Raw genomic sequence first — 12,529 nt, 5'->3', positions numbered from 1 at the left:
ACACAGCCGTCTAATGTAGCAGCTCACCTTGTTTGACAGCCATGGATGGATTGAGTTTGGCAGATTTGATCTGAGCTTTGGCCAGGTGCAGTGAGGAGGCCAGCAGCTGTGCGGCTTTCATGTACAACACAAACTACTACAAAACCGCCTTATACAGAACACTACCAAATCTCAACATAAAATATGCCATGACTAAAGATTTTTAAAGATGACGTGTTTGTGTGCACTCTTCTTACCCCCACTCCTTACTGAGCTGACTGATCTGATCCACCACCACGCTGCCCTGGGGCGGATAGAGAGATGCTGCGGACGCACCCAGATCAGGTCCTCCGGCCCGTAGAGAAGCGATCTCCAGCACACAGTCCGTAAAGGACAGCATCATCCGCAGGTGCATCAGAGTGTCTGTGTGCTCACGCTGCCAACCACAAACACACGCATGTTAGTGTTTCCAAAAAAAAGCTACATTTAGAAAGCGGTGGCCAAAATGATTAGAACACTAGTATTTTCACCAGCTAAAAAATGGTTTCGCGTCAGTTATTTCTATCATTTGCTGTAGTGTGTCAGTTGGAAATATCAGCTTACATTTCCAAACATTCATTTTGCCTGTAATTGTAATAATTGTTTGCACGAAGAGTCTGTCAACAGCCAGTGCTCCACAGCTGTTAGCTCTCTCACCTCCATCAGTGTCTCCTCTGGCAGTTCTGGAGCTTCAAAGGTGATGAATCCATCCAAGCTGGGCGGGGAGGTGCCGTAAGGGACATAGCGAAGACTGCTGGGAGCCGCTTCCGCTCCTGGTGGGGAGCTGCCGATGGTCATGCCCGGGGGAGAGCCCATATACACCTTACCACTGGTGGAGCACAGCGAGCCGGCCGAGCTGTTGGAGCCTACTGCAGACACACAGACACACACAATCAGAGTCTTATTAATCAGTTAGCTTTAGATCTTGACCATAATGCATCAGAATGTCTTTAAAACAGTGGCACAGGTACTAAACACATAGTGCGGCAGCTGAAGCAGTGATGTATGGGGCAGGTTTATGAGACGAAGCCCCTCACCTGAGGTGGTGCGCGGGCGGGATGCGAGATGGCTGCAGGTGGGAGGGGTGCTGCTGTTGGGGGGGGAGCCCACCGTGAACACAACGGTGCGGGGACTTGCCCCGCCTGCTGCCAAACCGCAAGTCCCTGCTGGGGCTGGGGAGCGATGCACACAGAGGGGTCACAAAACACATACAAACGCTGGCAGCCAATCAGAACACTTCATGCAAGACAGAAGCTTTCAGGAAAAGCGCAAATGATGTCAGTGGGGTAAAATAATTTTCGGTATGAAAAACTGGACTTCACAAAAAGCTGAAGCAAAGTAAAGGGGGAACGGGGGCTACCTGTGTCCATGGGTCTCTCTGTGTTGAGGCTGTCTGTGCTGCCCTGGTACGGCTGTCCTCCCAAAGTGATCCGCACCGGCTGCTCAGACAGTCTGCCAGCACTTACAGACCTGAGGAAATAAACAGCTTCAGCTTGCTATTTAATTCATTTAGAATTTAAACACAGGGGTCAGTGACACAGCACTTATGTTTTGTCCAAATCTATTAATTTATTTGAATATACATAAAAAATGCAACCAATGGCATCAGTGCATTTCTTATATTATGATCATATATTTATTATATAAATATATATATTTCTGGTTTGTGATCCTTTTGTGGGGCATAACTGTCAAAAATGTCAACTGTCTGATATTATAAATTATAATTAAGATAAAAATGATTAAAAGAATTATTGAAAAGAAAATATTAAATCTTATAACTCTTTCTAAAAAAATGAATAATACATTTTGTTAAAATATAAATCTCTAAAAATGCAAGAAAAAAAAAAAAACTAAAACAGGAAATTATATCATAAAGAGGACCCCTGCAGATGACTGTGTCATGGTCAGTAAGTAAAAAAATAAAATAAAATAAAAAAACACAATGTATGCAACACCCCAAACAATTAATGTTCATTATTTATTAGCTAATAGCTATATAATACTTTCATACACTACTGTTCAAAAGTTCAGGGTGATTTTTTTTAAAGAATTCTCTTATGATCAACAATGCTGATTATTTAATTAAAAATGCAGTAAAAACAGTAATATTGTGAAATATTATTACAATGTATTGTTACAAAATATTTACAAATTGAACTGTTTTCTATTTTAATATATTTTTAATTTATTCCTGTGATAGCAAAGCTGAATTTTCAGCATCATTACTCCAGTCTTCAGTATCACATGATCCTTTAAAATCATTCTAACAGACTGATCTGATGCATTTATTATTAATGTTAATACTGGGCTTCTTAATATTTTTATGGAAAACAATACAAAGTTCAAAAAACAGCATTTATTTGAAACAGATTTATTTTCTAACAACCAATTAATTTATTTCTGATCAATTTAGCATCCTTGCTGAATAAAAGTATTAATTTTTTTTATAAAAACTTCCTAACTCCAAAATGTTGAACAGTAGTATATGTATATTATTGCATAATATATTCAAAAAATTTAGCCGCTTTCCCACTGAAATTACCTGGAACAATTTGTCCCAGGAACTTTTTTCCCCCAGACCCTATGCCATCTGTGTTTCCATCGCAGTCTAAAGTACCGTGAAGATTAGGCAAATGTAAATGATGTAGGTCTATGCGAATTTCTCAATACCAAGTAGCCAAATTTTTTGCAGTAATTCTGCAAATGGAACAGCAGCGTACTTGATAACGTCAGTCAGCTAACTATGGAGACAGATTAGTCTCAAATATAATTCACGCAAAAAACACGATTCACACATGCGTTAACAATTTCCCATGCATGAAACCTAATTCACGTACACAAAAAAAATTCACGTGCGTGAAAAAAAAATATATATTCACAAAAAGCAATTCACATGCGCAAAATAAAATTATATATTCATAAAATACATTTCACAAATGCAAAACACAATTCGTAGATATACAACTGTGCACAAAAACCTTTGAATGTTTAAAATGTACGAGTGTCTGAATGTACAAATCGTCATTTACTACGAATCCACTCGGATTTGTGTGTGTGTTTTTGAGACTTTCCTGGCAGACTTCTCTCTTTTCCCACGTGGGTCTGTCGTACTCTTTAGCCAATCAGATGCGAGCTTACCATTCAACCAATTATATCATAAGCCACTGAGAGTGCATTCAGAAGCTCGCAGGCAACCGGGGAGACGTCAAGAGAGAAGCCCATAGAAGCCCTGGCGTTACATTTTAAAATACTATACAAAATAATTAATCAGAATACTTACTCGTGCTCACTCACGCCAAAGAACTCCCCGCTCAAGATCGCCGTCTCTGTAAGATTAACGATGGCAGTTTGCACGCACAGCTACTAGAAGATTTACATCTGTCAGACAGGTTGCTGACGTCATCAAGCTTAGTTTGAGTCTGCGCGTCAGAAACGGAAGTTCTAAAAATCGCTAAAAATGGGCTTCACTTGTCTCAATTGAGTTCCAATTGGGTCGCTGTGTCCATTTCTTTTACTGTCTATGGGATTACTGATGTAAAGGCTTAATTTCCGTTCTAATTAATCCATATTGCGCAAAAGGTGCGAATCGTGCTCCTTGAATGCACTCTCAGTGGCTTATGATATGATTGGTTGGTAGCTCGCATCTGATTGGCTAAAGAGTACGACAGACCCACGTGGGAAGAGAGAGAGCTCTGCCAGGAAAGTCTCAAAAACACACACACACAAATCCGAGTGGATTCGTAGTAAATGACGATTTGTACATTCAGACACTCGTACATTTTAAACATTCAAAGGTTTTTGTGCACAGTTGTATATCTACGAATTGTGTTTTGCATTTGTGAAATGTATTTTATGAATATATATTTTAATTTTGCGCATGTGAATTGCTTTTTGTGAATATATTTTTTTTTTCACACACGTGAATTTTTTTTGTGTGTACGTGAATTAGGTTTCATGCATGTGAAATTGTTTACGCATGTGTGAATCGTGTTTTTTGCGTGAATTATATTTGAGACTAATCTGTCTCCATAGCTAACCTTGGCTACTGCAATTTTCCTCACCGTATTAAAAATAAGACGAAATATGATATCAAACACCACTGCCTCTTTTGTTTTATTTAAACATAGTTCAGGGAACATACATACATTAAAATGAAATGAAATATTATATCAAACAGCATTGCTTCTTTTCATTGTCATTTTAACATAATATTAGATTAATAAAATAATAGAATAAAGACCAAAGATTACCTTATAGATTTATCCAAAATAAATTATATCTCATGTTTAACCACTACAGACACATCAGAGTCAGCGGCAAATGTGAGAAAGACTAGCCGAGTTGAGGCTGCTCTTGTCGGGATACATGAGCACTGACTGCCCGCTGCTCATGCGGCGCTCACATCTCCGAAATCTCCAACGCACCTTTTTTAAATAGGCACTGTCTTTATAAATAAACTGCAGATTTGAGTTTTAAACAACTACATTCTCACCTGAAATACTTTTAAAACTACATTTCATGGCTCAATAGCAGTAATTTTTTTTAAATTATACAAATAAATGGTGGTTGAAATACAATGCTGCATGAATTTAACCAATCAGCATGTTCAGCGCCTAAGTCCCACCCCCCAAAAGTTCTGGATCTTTGAAAAAGTACTATGTCGCAAGAAGGGACTTTCTGAGGGGCAAATTTTTACCCAGAACTTTATTTAGATCCTGGTTCCTGCAGTGGAAACACACCAAAAACCGGCCCAAAGTCCCTAGTTCCTGGGGAAAGTTCCTGCGGTGGAAATGGGGCTTTTTTTGCTTATATCAGATGTTGTCTGAACAAAGTTTTTGCCAACCTGCCAAAGGAAGTCTTGCTGGCCTCTGGTGCACACTGGCGGCTGCTGGGATATGCTGAGCAGTGATGTACACAGAGGTCACGCCCATCCATTAGTGTTTTAACTGGGATAGGGCTGTCGGCCATACCCTGCTGAGAGGCCAGGGCCATGAGGTTGCACGAGGCTTGAGTTTTAGGGATTTTGAATGGAGAGGTTGCCTATATGAGAAGAAATTGTATTATTAATGCCAAAAGCTCTTGATCTAGGCCTGAAACAGGCCTTTTTACCTGACAGCTCCTTAAGTTTACCTTAGTGGGTGAGCCGATGATGGTGGGCAACGGTGACTTTGTTAACCAGTCAGAGGTGCGAGGGGAGGAGCCTAGGTGCTTGGTTGGGGAGGTGCCTAGGTTGCCGGGGCGACCAAGCTGAGGGGAGTGGCTGGTGGGATAGGCTGAGGCGGTGGGGTAAACCGGGTCAGACAGCTGCTTGTGTAGCTTCTGTTTGTTCTGGTAAATGTCAGTCAGTGTGGGCGCACTCTGAAGACGAGCGCCCAGTAATTGAGAGGATGGTACAGGGGAACCTAAAACATAAAAGTTAAAAAAAAATAGTTATTCCAGGTATAGTTCACTCTAAAAATCAAATTATCTTCACATTTCTTTTCTTATAGTCAGTGAGAAGTAGTTCACACAAAAATGAAAATTTTTACATTACATCTCTTGCTCACCAGTGGATCCTCTGCAGACAAACACAGCTTTACACTTCACAAGATGTTCACTGATGCACTGAAGTTGTGTGGATTATTGTGTTTTTATCAGATGTTTGGACTGTCATTCTGACGGCACCCATTCACTGCAAAGGATCCAGTGGTGAGCAAGTTATGAAATGCTAAATTTCTCCAAATCTGTTCCAATGGAGAAACAAACTCATCTACATCTTAGATGGCCTGAGGGTAAGTAAACTCTAAACAAATCTTAATTTTTGGGTGAACTATTTCTTTAATAGATCCATAAATGGTTATTAAGGCATTGTAAAATGAATCCAAATGAATCAAGCTGTTTAAACCAAGTCTTGAGATATAAGATATGATTGCTTTACATGATAAACAGATTGAAGGTTTTTACTTACATCTAAATAATGATAAACACATACACAGAAGCTATGTTTGATTTGCGTCTTGAATATTAATCAAAATGGTCTGGGTTTAGAATGAAATGAGGGTGAGTAATTTAATAAAAAATAAATCATTTTTGGGTGAACTATCCCTTTTACCATAACATACAGTATTATTGATATGGCACTCCACATTCTACATTATCAGCCACTAGGTGGCACTGCAGTATGTAAATAAGACCATAAAGCTTCATTGACGTGAAAGTCTAAAACAGGGGTGTCCAAACTCAGTCCTGGAGAGCTTGGAAGTTTTTAGTATGCCTGTTAAGAGCTTGATTAGCTGGTTCAGGTGTGTTTGATTAAGGTTGGAGCTAAACTCTGCAGGACACCGGCCTTCCAGGACCGAGTTTGGACACCCCTAGTCTAAACCAATAGGGTCAACAAGTTTGTCTCCTGTTTAGACACGATCATTGAGTTCACAGGTTTGAAAGTTTATAGATTTGAAGAGGTTTTGCACAAAAGCTCCCAGGAACATGCATTGTTCCTGATCACTTGTTGAGTTTGTAACGAGCAGCTGTATCCATGGAAACCTAAATGGGACACGCTGTGACCCACCGGGAGGAAGCGACTGTGGCTACCACTTGTGAGACTGTTAATGGTGCCACTTTGAAGAGGTAACAGTAGTGCTGTGGTTTTTTCATGACAATTTCTCACATATAAACTCACCGCCTGAGGAGCTGCGACTGCGTGCCTCGTGGCTCTGGGGATGTCCACAACAGCAGTGGCCGAGCTGCTCAGGAATAGTGCCCACTGGGGAACAAAAACAAAAACAGACAGACACACACACATAAAATAGGCATGTCAGGACATGTCAGTCTTTGAAAATAAGTTTCCCAATAAACTTAAAAAAGAAAGAGAGCAGGAAATCTTACCCAGTGGAGAGGGAGAGTAGGGCCGGGAACTTCCTGTAGAGAGACGTCGCCCCACCGTTTGAACTGTATCTGCAGGGCTAGGTGACCCGGACAACATTTTAGTGAAACCAAAGTATCTAGACAACCTTAGCCAAACTTCCCCAGACCTAACACCACAAAAACAAACAAAAATCAATCCATAGATCTATTCTTAAAACAATACAATTACATAAAACCTTACATAATTTTCTTAACCAACAGTTATGCATTCATCTGGTCTCGATGTAATTTTAGTGGATGTATGATGTCAGATCTCCTCAAGTTCACACTGGTGTCCATTAACTGTCATTTGACAACCACAAAGTGTCCCAATACTTTTCATTTTATTTTAAACAGTATATGTCTTTCTTTAAAATAAGTGCCATTTAGCATGGCTCAGTACTATTCAAAATGTGGGGGACGGTATGATTCATTTAAATATTTATTTAAATTAATACTTTTATCCAGTAAGGATGCATTAAACTGAGCAAAGTTAAAGACTTATATTGTTACAGAAGATTTATATTTCAAATAAATTCTATTCATCAAAGAAAAAAAAAGATCAAGGTTTCCACAAAAATATTTATTGGTACAGCATTGTTCCCTAAGCATCAAATCAACATATTAGAATAATTTTTAAAGGTTTGTGTGACTGAATAATGGAGTAATGACTGCTGACAATTCAGCTTTGCCATCACTGGAAGTTTTTATTTATATATATATATATATATATATATATATATATATATATATATATATATATATATATATATATATATATATATATATATATACATAAACATAATATATTACATATTACATAAAAATATTAAAAGAAAATGGTCATTCTAAATTGTAATAATATTTTTCAATTTTACTGTTATTTTTGAGTCAATAAATGCAGACTTGGTGAGATGTCTTTTTAAAAACACCAACCCCAAAGATTTATATATTAAGGAATTCATATATATATATATATATATATATATATATATATATATATATATATATATATATATATATATATATATATAATCCAGATAATTTTTACACCACTCTATATGAAACACAATTTGTAGAATATCCTCTGTCTGTCTGTAGAGTTCTTAGGGAAGGAGTTCCTGGCATTTTCTTTGTCTGTAGAGTTCTTAGGGAAGGAGTTCCTGGCATTTTCTTTAGCTAAAAGTGAGATTCTCAATACTCCTGCCTTCCCAAACAATCCATAAATAATCTAAATGACACAAAAACCAACAAACAAAACATAATAAACTGAATGACATTAAATAGCTCAGTGAATGACACCTGGAAGACAATCATGACTCATAAATCAGGTCTCAAGCAGTGGGCACCATGATGAGCTTAATCACTTTTTGAGACACAGAGCAGGTCAGAGTGAAGTAGGCCAAGCAGCTGCTGAGGTCTGGCGTGACTAATAAGGACCGTGCAACAATCATAATCTCCAGAGACTGCTAGTCACCCGCCTGAAGACCCTAAACCCACCTGTTCCCAAAGACAATCCACTAAATCACTTCGCAAATTATCCCCGAAGTGAGATGAACATAAGAACTGATGAAATCATGTCACTGATTGCATCTTAATGACTTGAACATGCTACTAAAAGCAGTAAGCAGAGTTATTGTTTCCGCTGTTGGATGTCTTACCTGGGAGAGCCATAAAGTGTTGTGGTTGGGCTGCTGGACAGGTTCTGTTTGATACGCTGGTAGTTTCGTACCTGTGTGGGTACAGGTATCGGAGTGGTCTCGCTTCGTGGTGATACCATCGGGGTCTGTCCAGAGGATGGATTCCAAACCATTAAAAACCCATAAAAAAACACTTCAAACCAACAAAAAAACCCTTCAAAACCCAATTATTTTACAAAAAAAGACCTTTAAAAAGGTTGCGATCACTAAATGCAAAGTGTGAGAAGCTTCTAACTTTGTCAAATGAGTTAAACAAAGCTGTTTCTGCTCAAAGGGCATGGCTGAACCACATGGGGTGGAGCTACAGCGTAAACACAAAGCCCTGACCAATCAGTAAGGGGGAGGGAGGAGAAATGGGCGGTGCTTTCAGACAGTGCCAAGACAAAGGAAACAAAACATCCTACACTCACACACAAAGGAAACAAAACAGCTCATTCTTATTCTATCAGGAACACAATGTTTTTTTTACAGGTGTCATGACTGGGTCATGTATGGGGGGTGCGCACACCGTGCAAACTAAAGTCTGATAAGAAAGAAGGGGAGCTAAAAGTGAAAAAAGAAAGTTTTGAGCGCCATACTCCTGGATTGTGTAATGAGTGAGGGAGGAGAGTGAGTGTGAGCTACACGTGAACGGTTAAGCAGGCTGCACACAAAGAGAGTTTATGTGCTTGAGCCAGAGTCAGTTCAGCATGGCACAGCAAAACAAACAGGACATAACTGATTTTTCTGCATGATTTTCTTTTTTTGAAAGCAAGTAATACTTTACCGTCACATTTGATCTCACTTTGAACTTACTGTATCCTTGCTGAATTAAAGACATAATGTTGTTTTAAATGCACTGTATAATGTAAAATATTATAATGTATTAATGTCCAAAAGATTTCTATTTCAAATAAATGCTGTTTTTGAACTTTCTATTCATCAAATAGTCCTCATAATATGTATCATGGTTACCACAAAAATATTAAGCAGCACAATTGTTTTCAACAATGATAAGAAATGTTTCTCAAGTAGAAAATAGTTTTGTTAAATTGCACTAACATTTCACAATAATAATAATAAATTTAAAAAAAGAATAAAAACATCCAACTTTATCATTTTTAAAAAATTAAAAAAATATTACTTACACTTAGATACAATTTTCAAAACAAAAAAAAAAAATTACCCGAAACTTCTGAACAGAGGTGTATACATATTTTACAATTTATCATCTCCGTTTCCACAATTTTTACATTTAGATACATTTTTCCATCATTTAACGCTCTTTAAAAATGCTAATAATTTAAAAACATTGTTTACTTTCATTTTTAGCAATCAGTCTATTGTGTCCAACCTTTTGGTCTTTAGTGTATATGCAGTGTGTAAAAAGAATAAATAGACAAAAGAGGAGACGAAGAGAAGGTGGAGTACATCTATCTTGTACAAGAGAGAGAAACAGAAAAACCACAGAGCAGAAGGAAGTGCACCGACTCTCACAGAAACAAAACCGCTTCTGTTTGACGCGACTAACAGACAAAAGATGCACAGCATACGAATGTTTTAACCGTCACTCTGTCAGCTCTGGCAAAATTCATGTCAGATCCATTGCATAACTGCACCATCTAGTCACAAAACACCCAATTGATGTTTAATTCTGCACCTCTGAACGAAAATAGAGGATGGTTTACAAGTAAAGGGTGCGGAAACAGATTTGGATCACATGTAGATGAGAAGAAATGACAGCAGGGTGTCTATTCTTAGGGCAGAAGCACAAACACAACACGCGGGTTTACTCCCACAGGACTCATTCACCAGCCGTGTGATTCACCCCTCGCTGAGCCACACCAGCTTTTAGCAGTTTGTGAGTGGAAGCCACCAAAAATATCTCCAATGACATCAAAAACCAAATCATCATTCTAATAATCAATAATCACATATCCACAATACAAAAACACAAAAAAAAAATAAAAATAATATACCCACAGATAATAATATTCCTGCCTGCATGTCGGACTCGACTGTGAACTGTGTATCTTTGGCCTGATCAATGTCAACCTGCTAAACTCTTCATTTGCACAGCTTTGAGCTGTTAAAGCATTGTAACGTATCTTGAGTGAAGCAAGTGAGCGATGTCACACTCACCCTCCACACAGAAGGAATTCACTGGACGGCCTGCGGGTCACTGCACCCACTGAAAGATCATCTGAAGATAAGAGAAACAAAGAAAGCCGTGAGAACTACATAAATACAAGTCTCACATACACCAACAAATCACAGCATGTGAGAGTGCAATCAGTGCTGGAAGGCTTTCGTAACGCTGACTCAGCTGACGCCTCTCTAAAAAACACACACAAACAACCAAAATCAACATCTCAAAAAAATAATATAATCTTTTAGTGTGTGTGTGTGTGTGTGTGTGTGTGTGTGTGTAAAAACAGTACACAGCAAAAAAACTAAGAGAATCTACATTATGTATATGGAGTTACATGTATTTTTCAATATTTTCACAAAATTTACAAAAACAATAAAAAATACATTAAAAAATATTTATTCACAATTATTTTTCAAAATTATCAAAAATTCCATAAAATAATAAGATTAAAGGCTCAAAACTAAATTATAAGCTTAAATTATTAGCCATTTTATTAAGGAAAATAAAGCTATTTCAAGATTTATTCCCTAAAATCATGCTTTCCAGAAAAACATATCTAAACACTCTTACAAAATTAAAATAATATTTCTTGAATTACTTGTATTTTTCAATATTGTTACATGTTGCTAGATTTAAAAAAAAAAAAAAAAGAAGAAGGAAAAAAAAAAAACTCACTATAAAAAAAAAAAAAATAATAAATTAAAAAAAAAAAATAAAATAATAAAACATACTTCACAACCATAAAAAAAAAAACATAATAAAAAAAAAAAAATAATTATAAAAAAAAAAAAAAAATTATAATAATATTGTGAATTTTTTCAATAAAAAACATAAAATAAAAAATGTAATTATTACACAATATAAAACATTTTCATTTCATAAAACCATAAAACATCAAACTAGATTCAGGATTAAAAATAACATAAACCAACCACACACACACAAAAATAAATTATATATATTTCCTTACTAAAGAAAAAAAAGTGTGAATCATAAAAAATATCTTTAATTACATTAGCTGGTTAAAAGAGTAAAAAAAAAAAAACTAGATGAAAACAGCTTATTACACTTTTTTTGTTTGTTTCTCAGATAAGTATATCTTGTTTTAAGAATGTTTTAATATTTATCAGAAAACAAAAATAATACTGATTTTTAAAATAGATTTTTAGCAGTGTAGACATCAGCTGTGGTCTGTCTAGGTGCATGGCATGTGTTCGGTGACATTATGTGACTCACAGGACTGTTCTCCAGAAAGATGGGGCACCAGCACAAAGTCGTCAGTGTCACAGGAGGAGTTCTTGCTGCTGGTGCTGCCGCCCGACTCTTTGGACAGCTGCAGGTAGTTGGGAGGACCAAGAGGTGGAGAGGACAACACGTCCTCAGGCAGAGTCTGCATGTCTGGCAGGGACTGCAACACAAAGGTGAAGTTAAACACTGGATTAACTTTAGCTGAGTCAGTACCATTACCCTTCTGAATGCCATAATCATCTCACACAACACCTCTGCCCACGCCTGTGGCACAGTGACAGTAGACTCAGCATTGACAATGTAAGGGGCTTACCGGCGGAGAGACGTAACGACAGGAAGGAGAGCTGCCACACGTGCTGTCTGTAACCAAGCCAGAGCACGTAGGCACTGGCACAGGGCATGCTGGGTAAAACAAAAGCTGTTTTAGGTTCCACCCAAACCTTACTCATCAAATTTGCTCATCAAATGCTCCCTTACTTACATTTTTTAATAGTTGATGTCGGTTCCAAGAAAAAAAAACTAAAAAAAAAAAAAGCAGACTGAAGAC

The 12,529-nt window shown here is 37.4% G+C and overlaps 1 protein-coding gene across 1 annotated transcript in view; it reads right to left on the bottom strand.

The window, feature by feature from the left end:
* Positions 1 to 12,529, bottom strand: part of ulk2 (unc-51 like autophagy activating kinase 2) — a 30,009-nt gene that overhangs the window by 1,793 nt on the left and 15,687 nt on the right. The window contains 15 exon segments of the mRNA XM_042739423.1: positions 28 to 161; positions 237 to 415; positions 676 to 887; positions 1,056 to 1,190; positions 1,379 to 1,488; positions 4,865 to 5,061; positions 5,152 to 5,423; positions 6,680 to 6,763; positions 6,886 to 7,031; positions 8,565 to 8,708; positions 9,141 to 9,146; positions 10,725 to 10,785; positions 11,971 to 12,142; positions 12,296 to 12,384; positions 12,464 to 12,501. Of these exon segments, the coding sequence (XP_042595357.1) occupies positions 28 to 161; positions 237 to 415; positions 676 to 887; positions 1,056 to 1,190; positions 1,379 to 1,488; positions 4,865 to 5,061; positions 5,152 to 5,423; positions 6,680 to 6,763; positions 6,886 to 7,031; positions 8,565 to 8,708; positions 9,141 to 9,146; positions 10,725 to 10,785; positions 11,971 to 12,142; positions 12,296 to 12,384; positions 12,464 to 12,501 (1,979 nt within the window).

Source organism: Cyprinus carpio, chromosome B15, assembly GCF_018340385.1.
Source record: "Cyprinus carpio isolate SPL01 chromosome B15, ASM1834038v1, whole genome shotgun sequence".
Taxonomy (NCBI): Eukaryota; Metazoa; Chordata; class Actinopteri; order Cypriniformes; family Cyprinidae; genus Cyprinus; species Cyprinus carpio.
The sequence above is the reverse complement of the archived record's forward strand: the minus strand, read 5'-3'. Positions and strand labels throughout refer to the sequence as shown.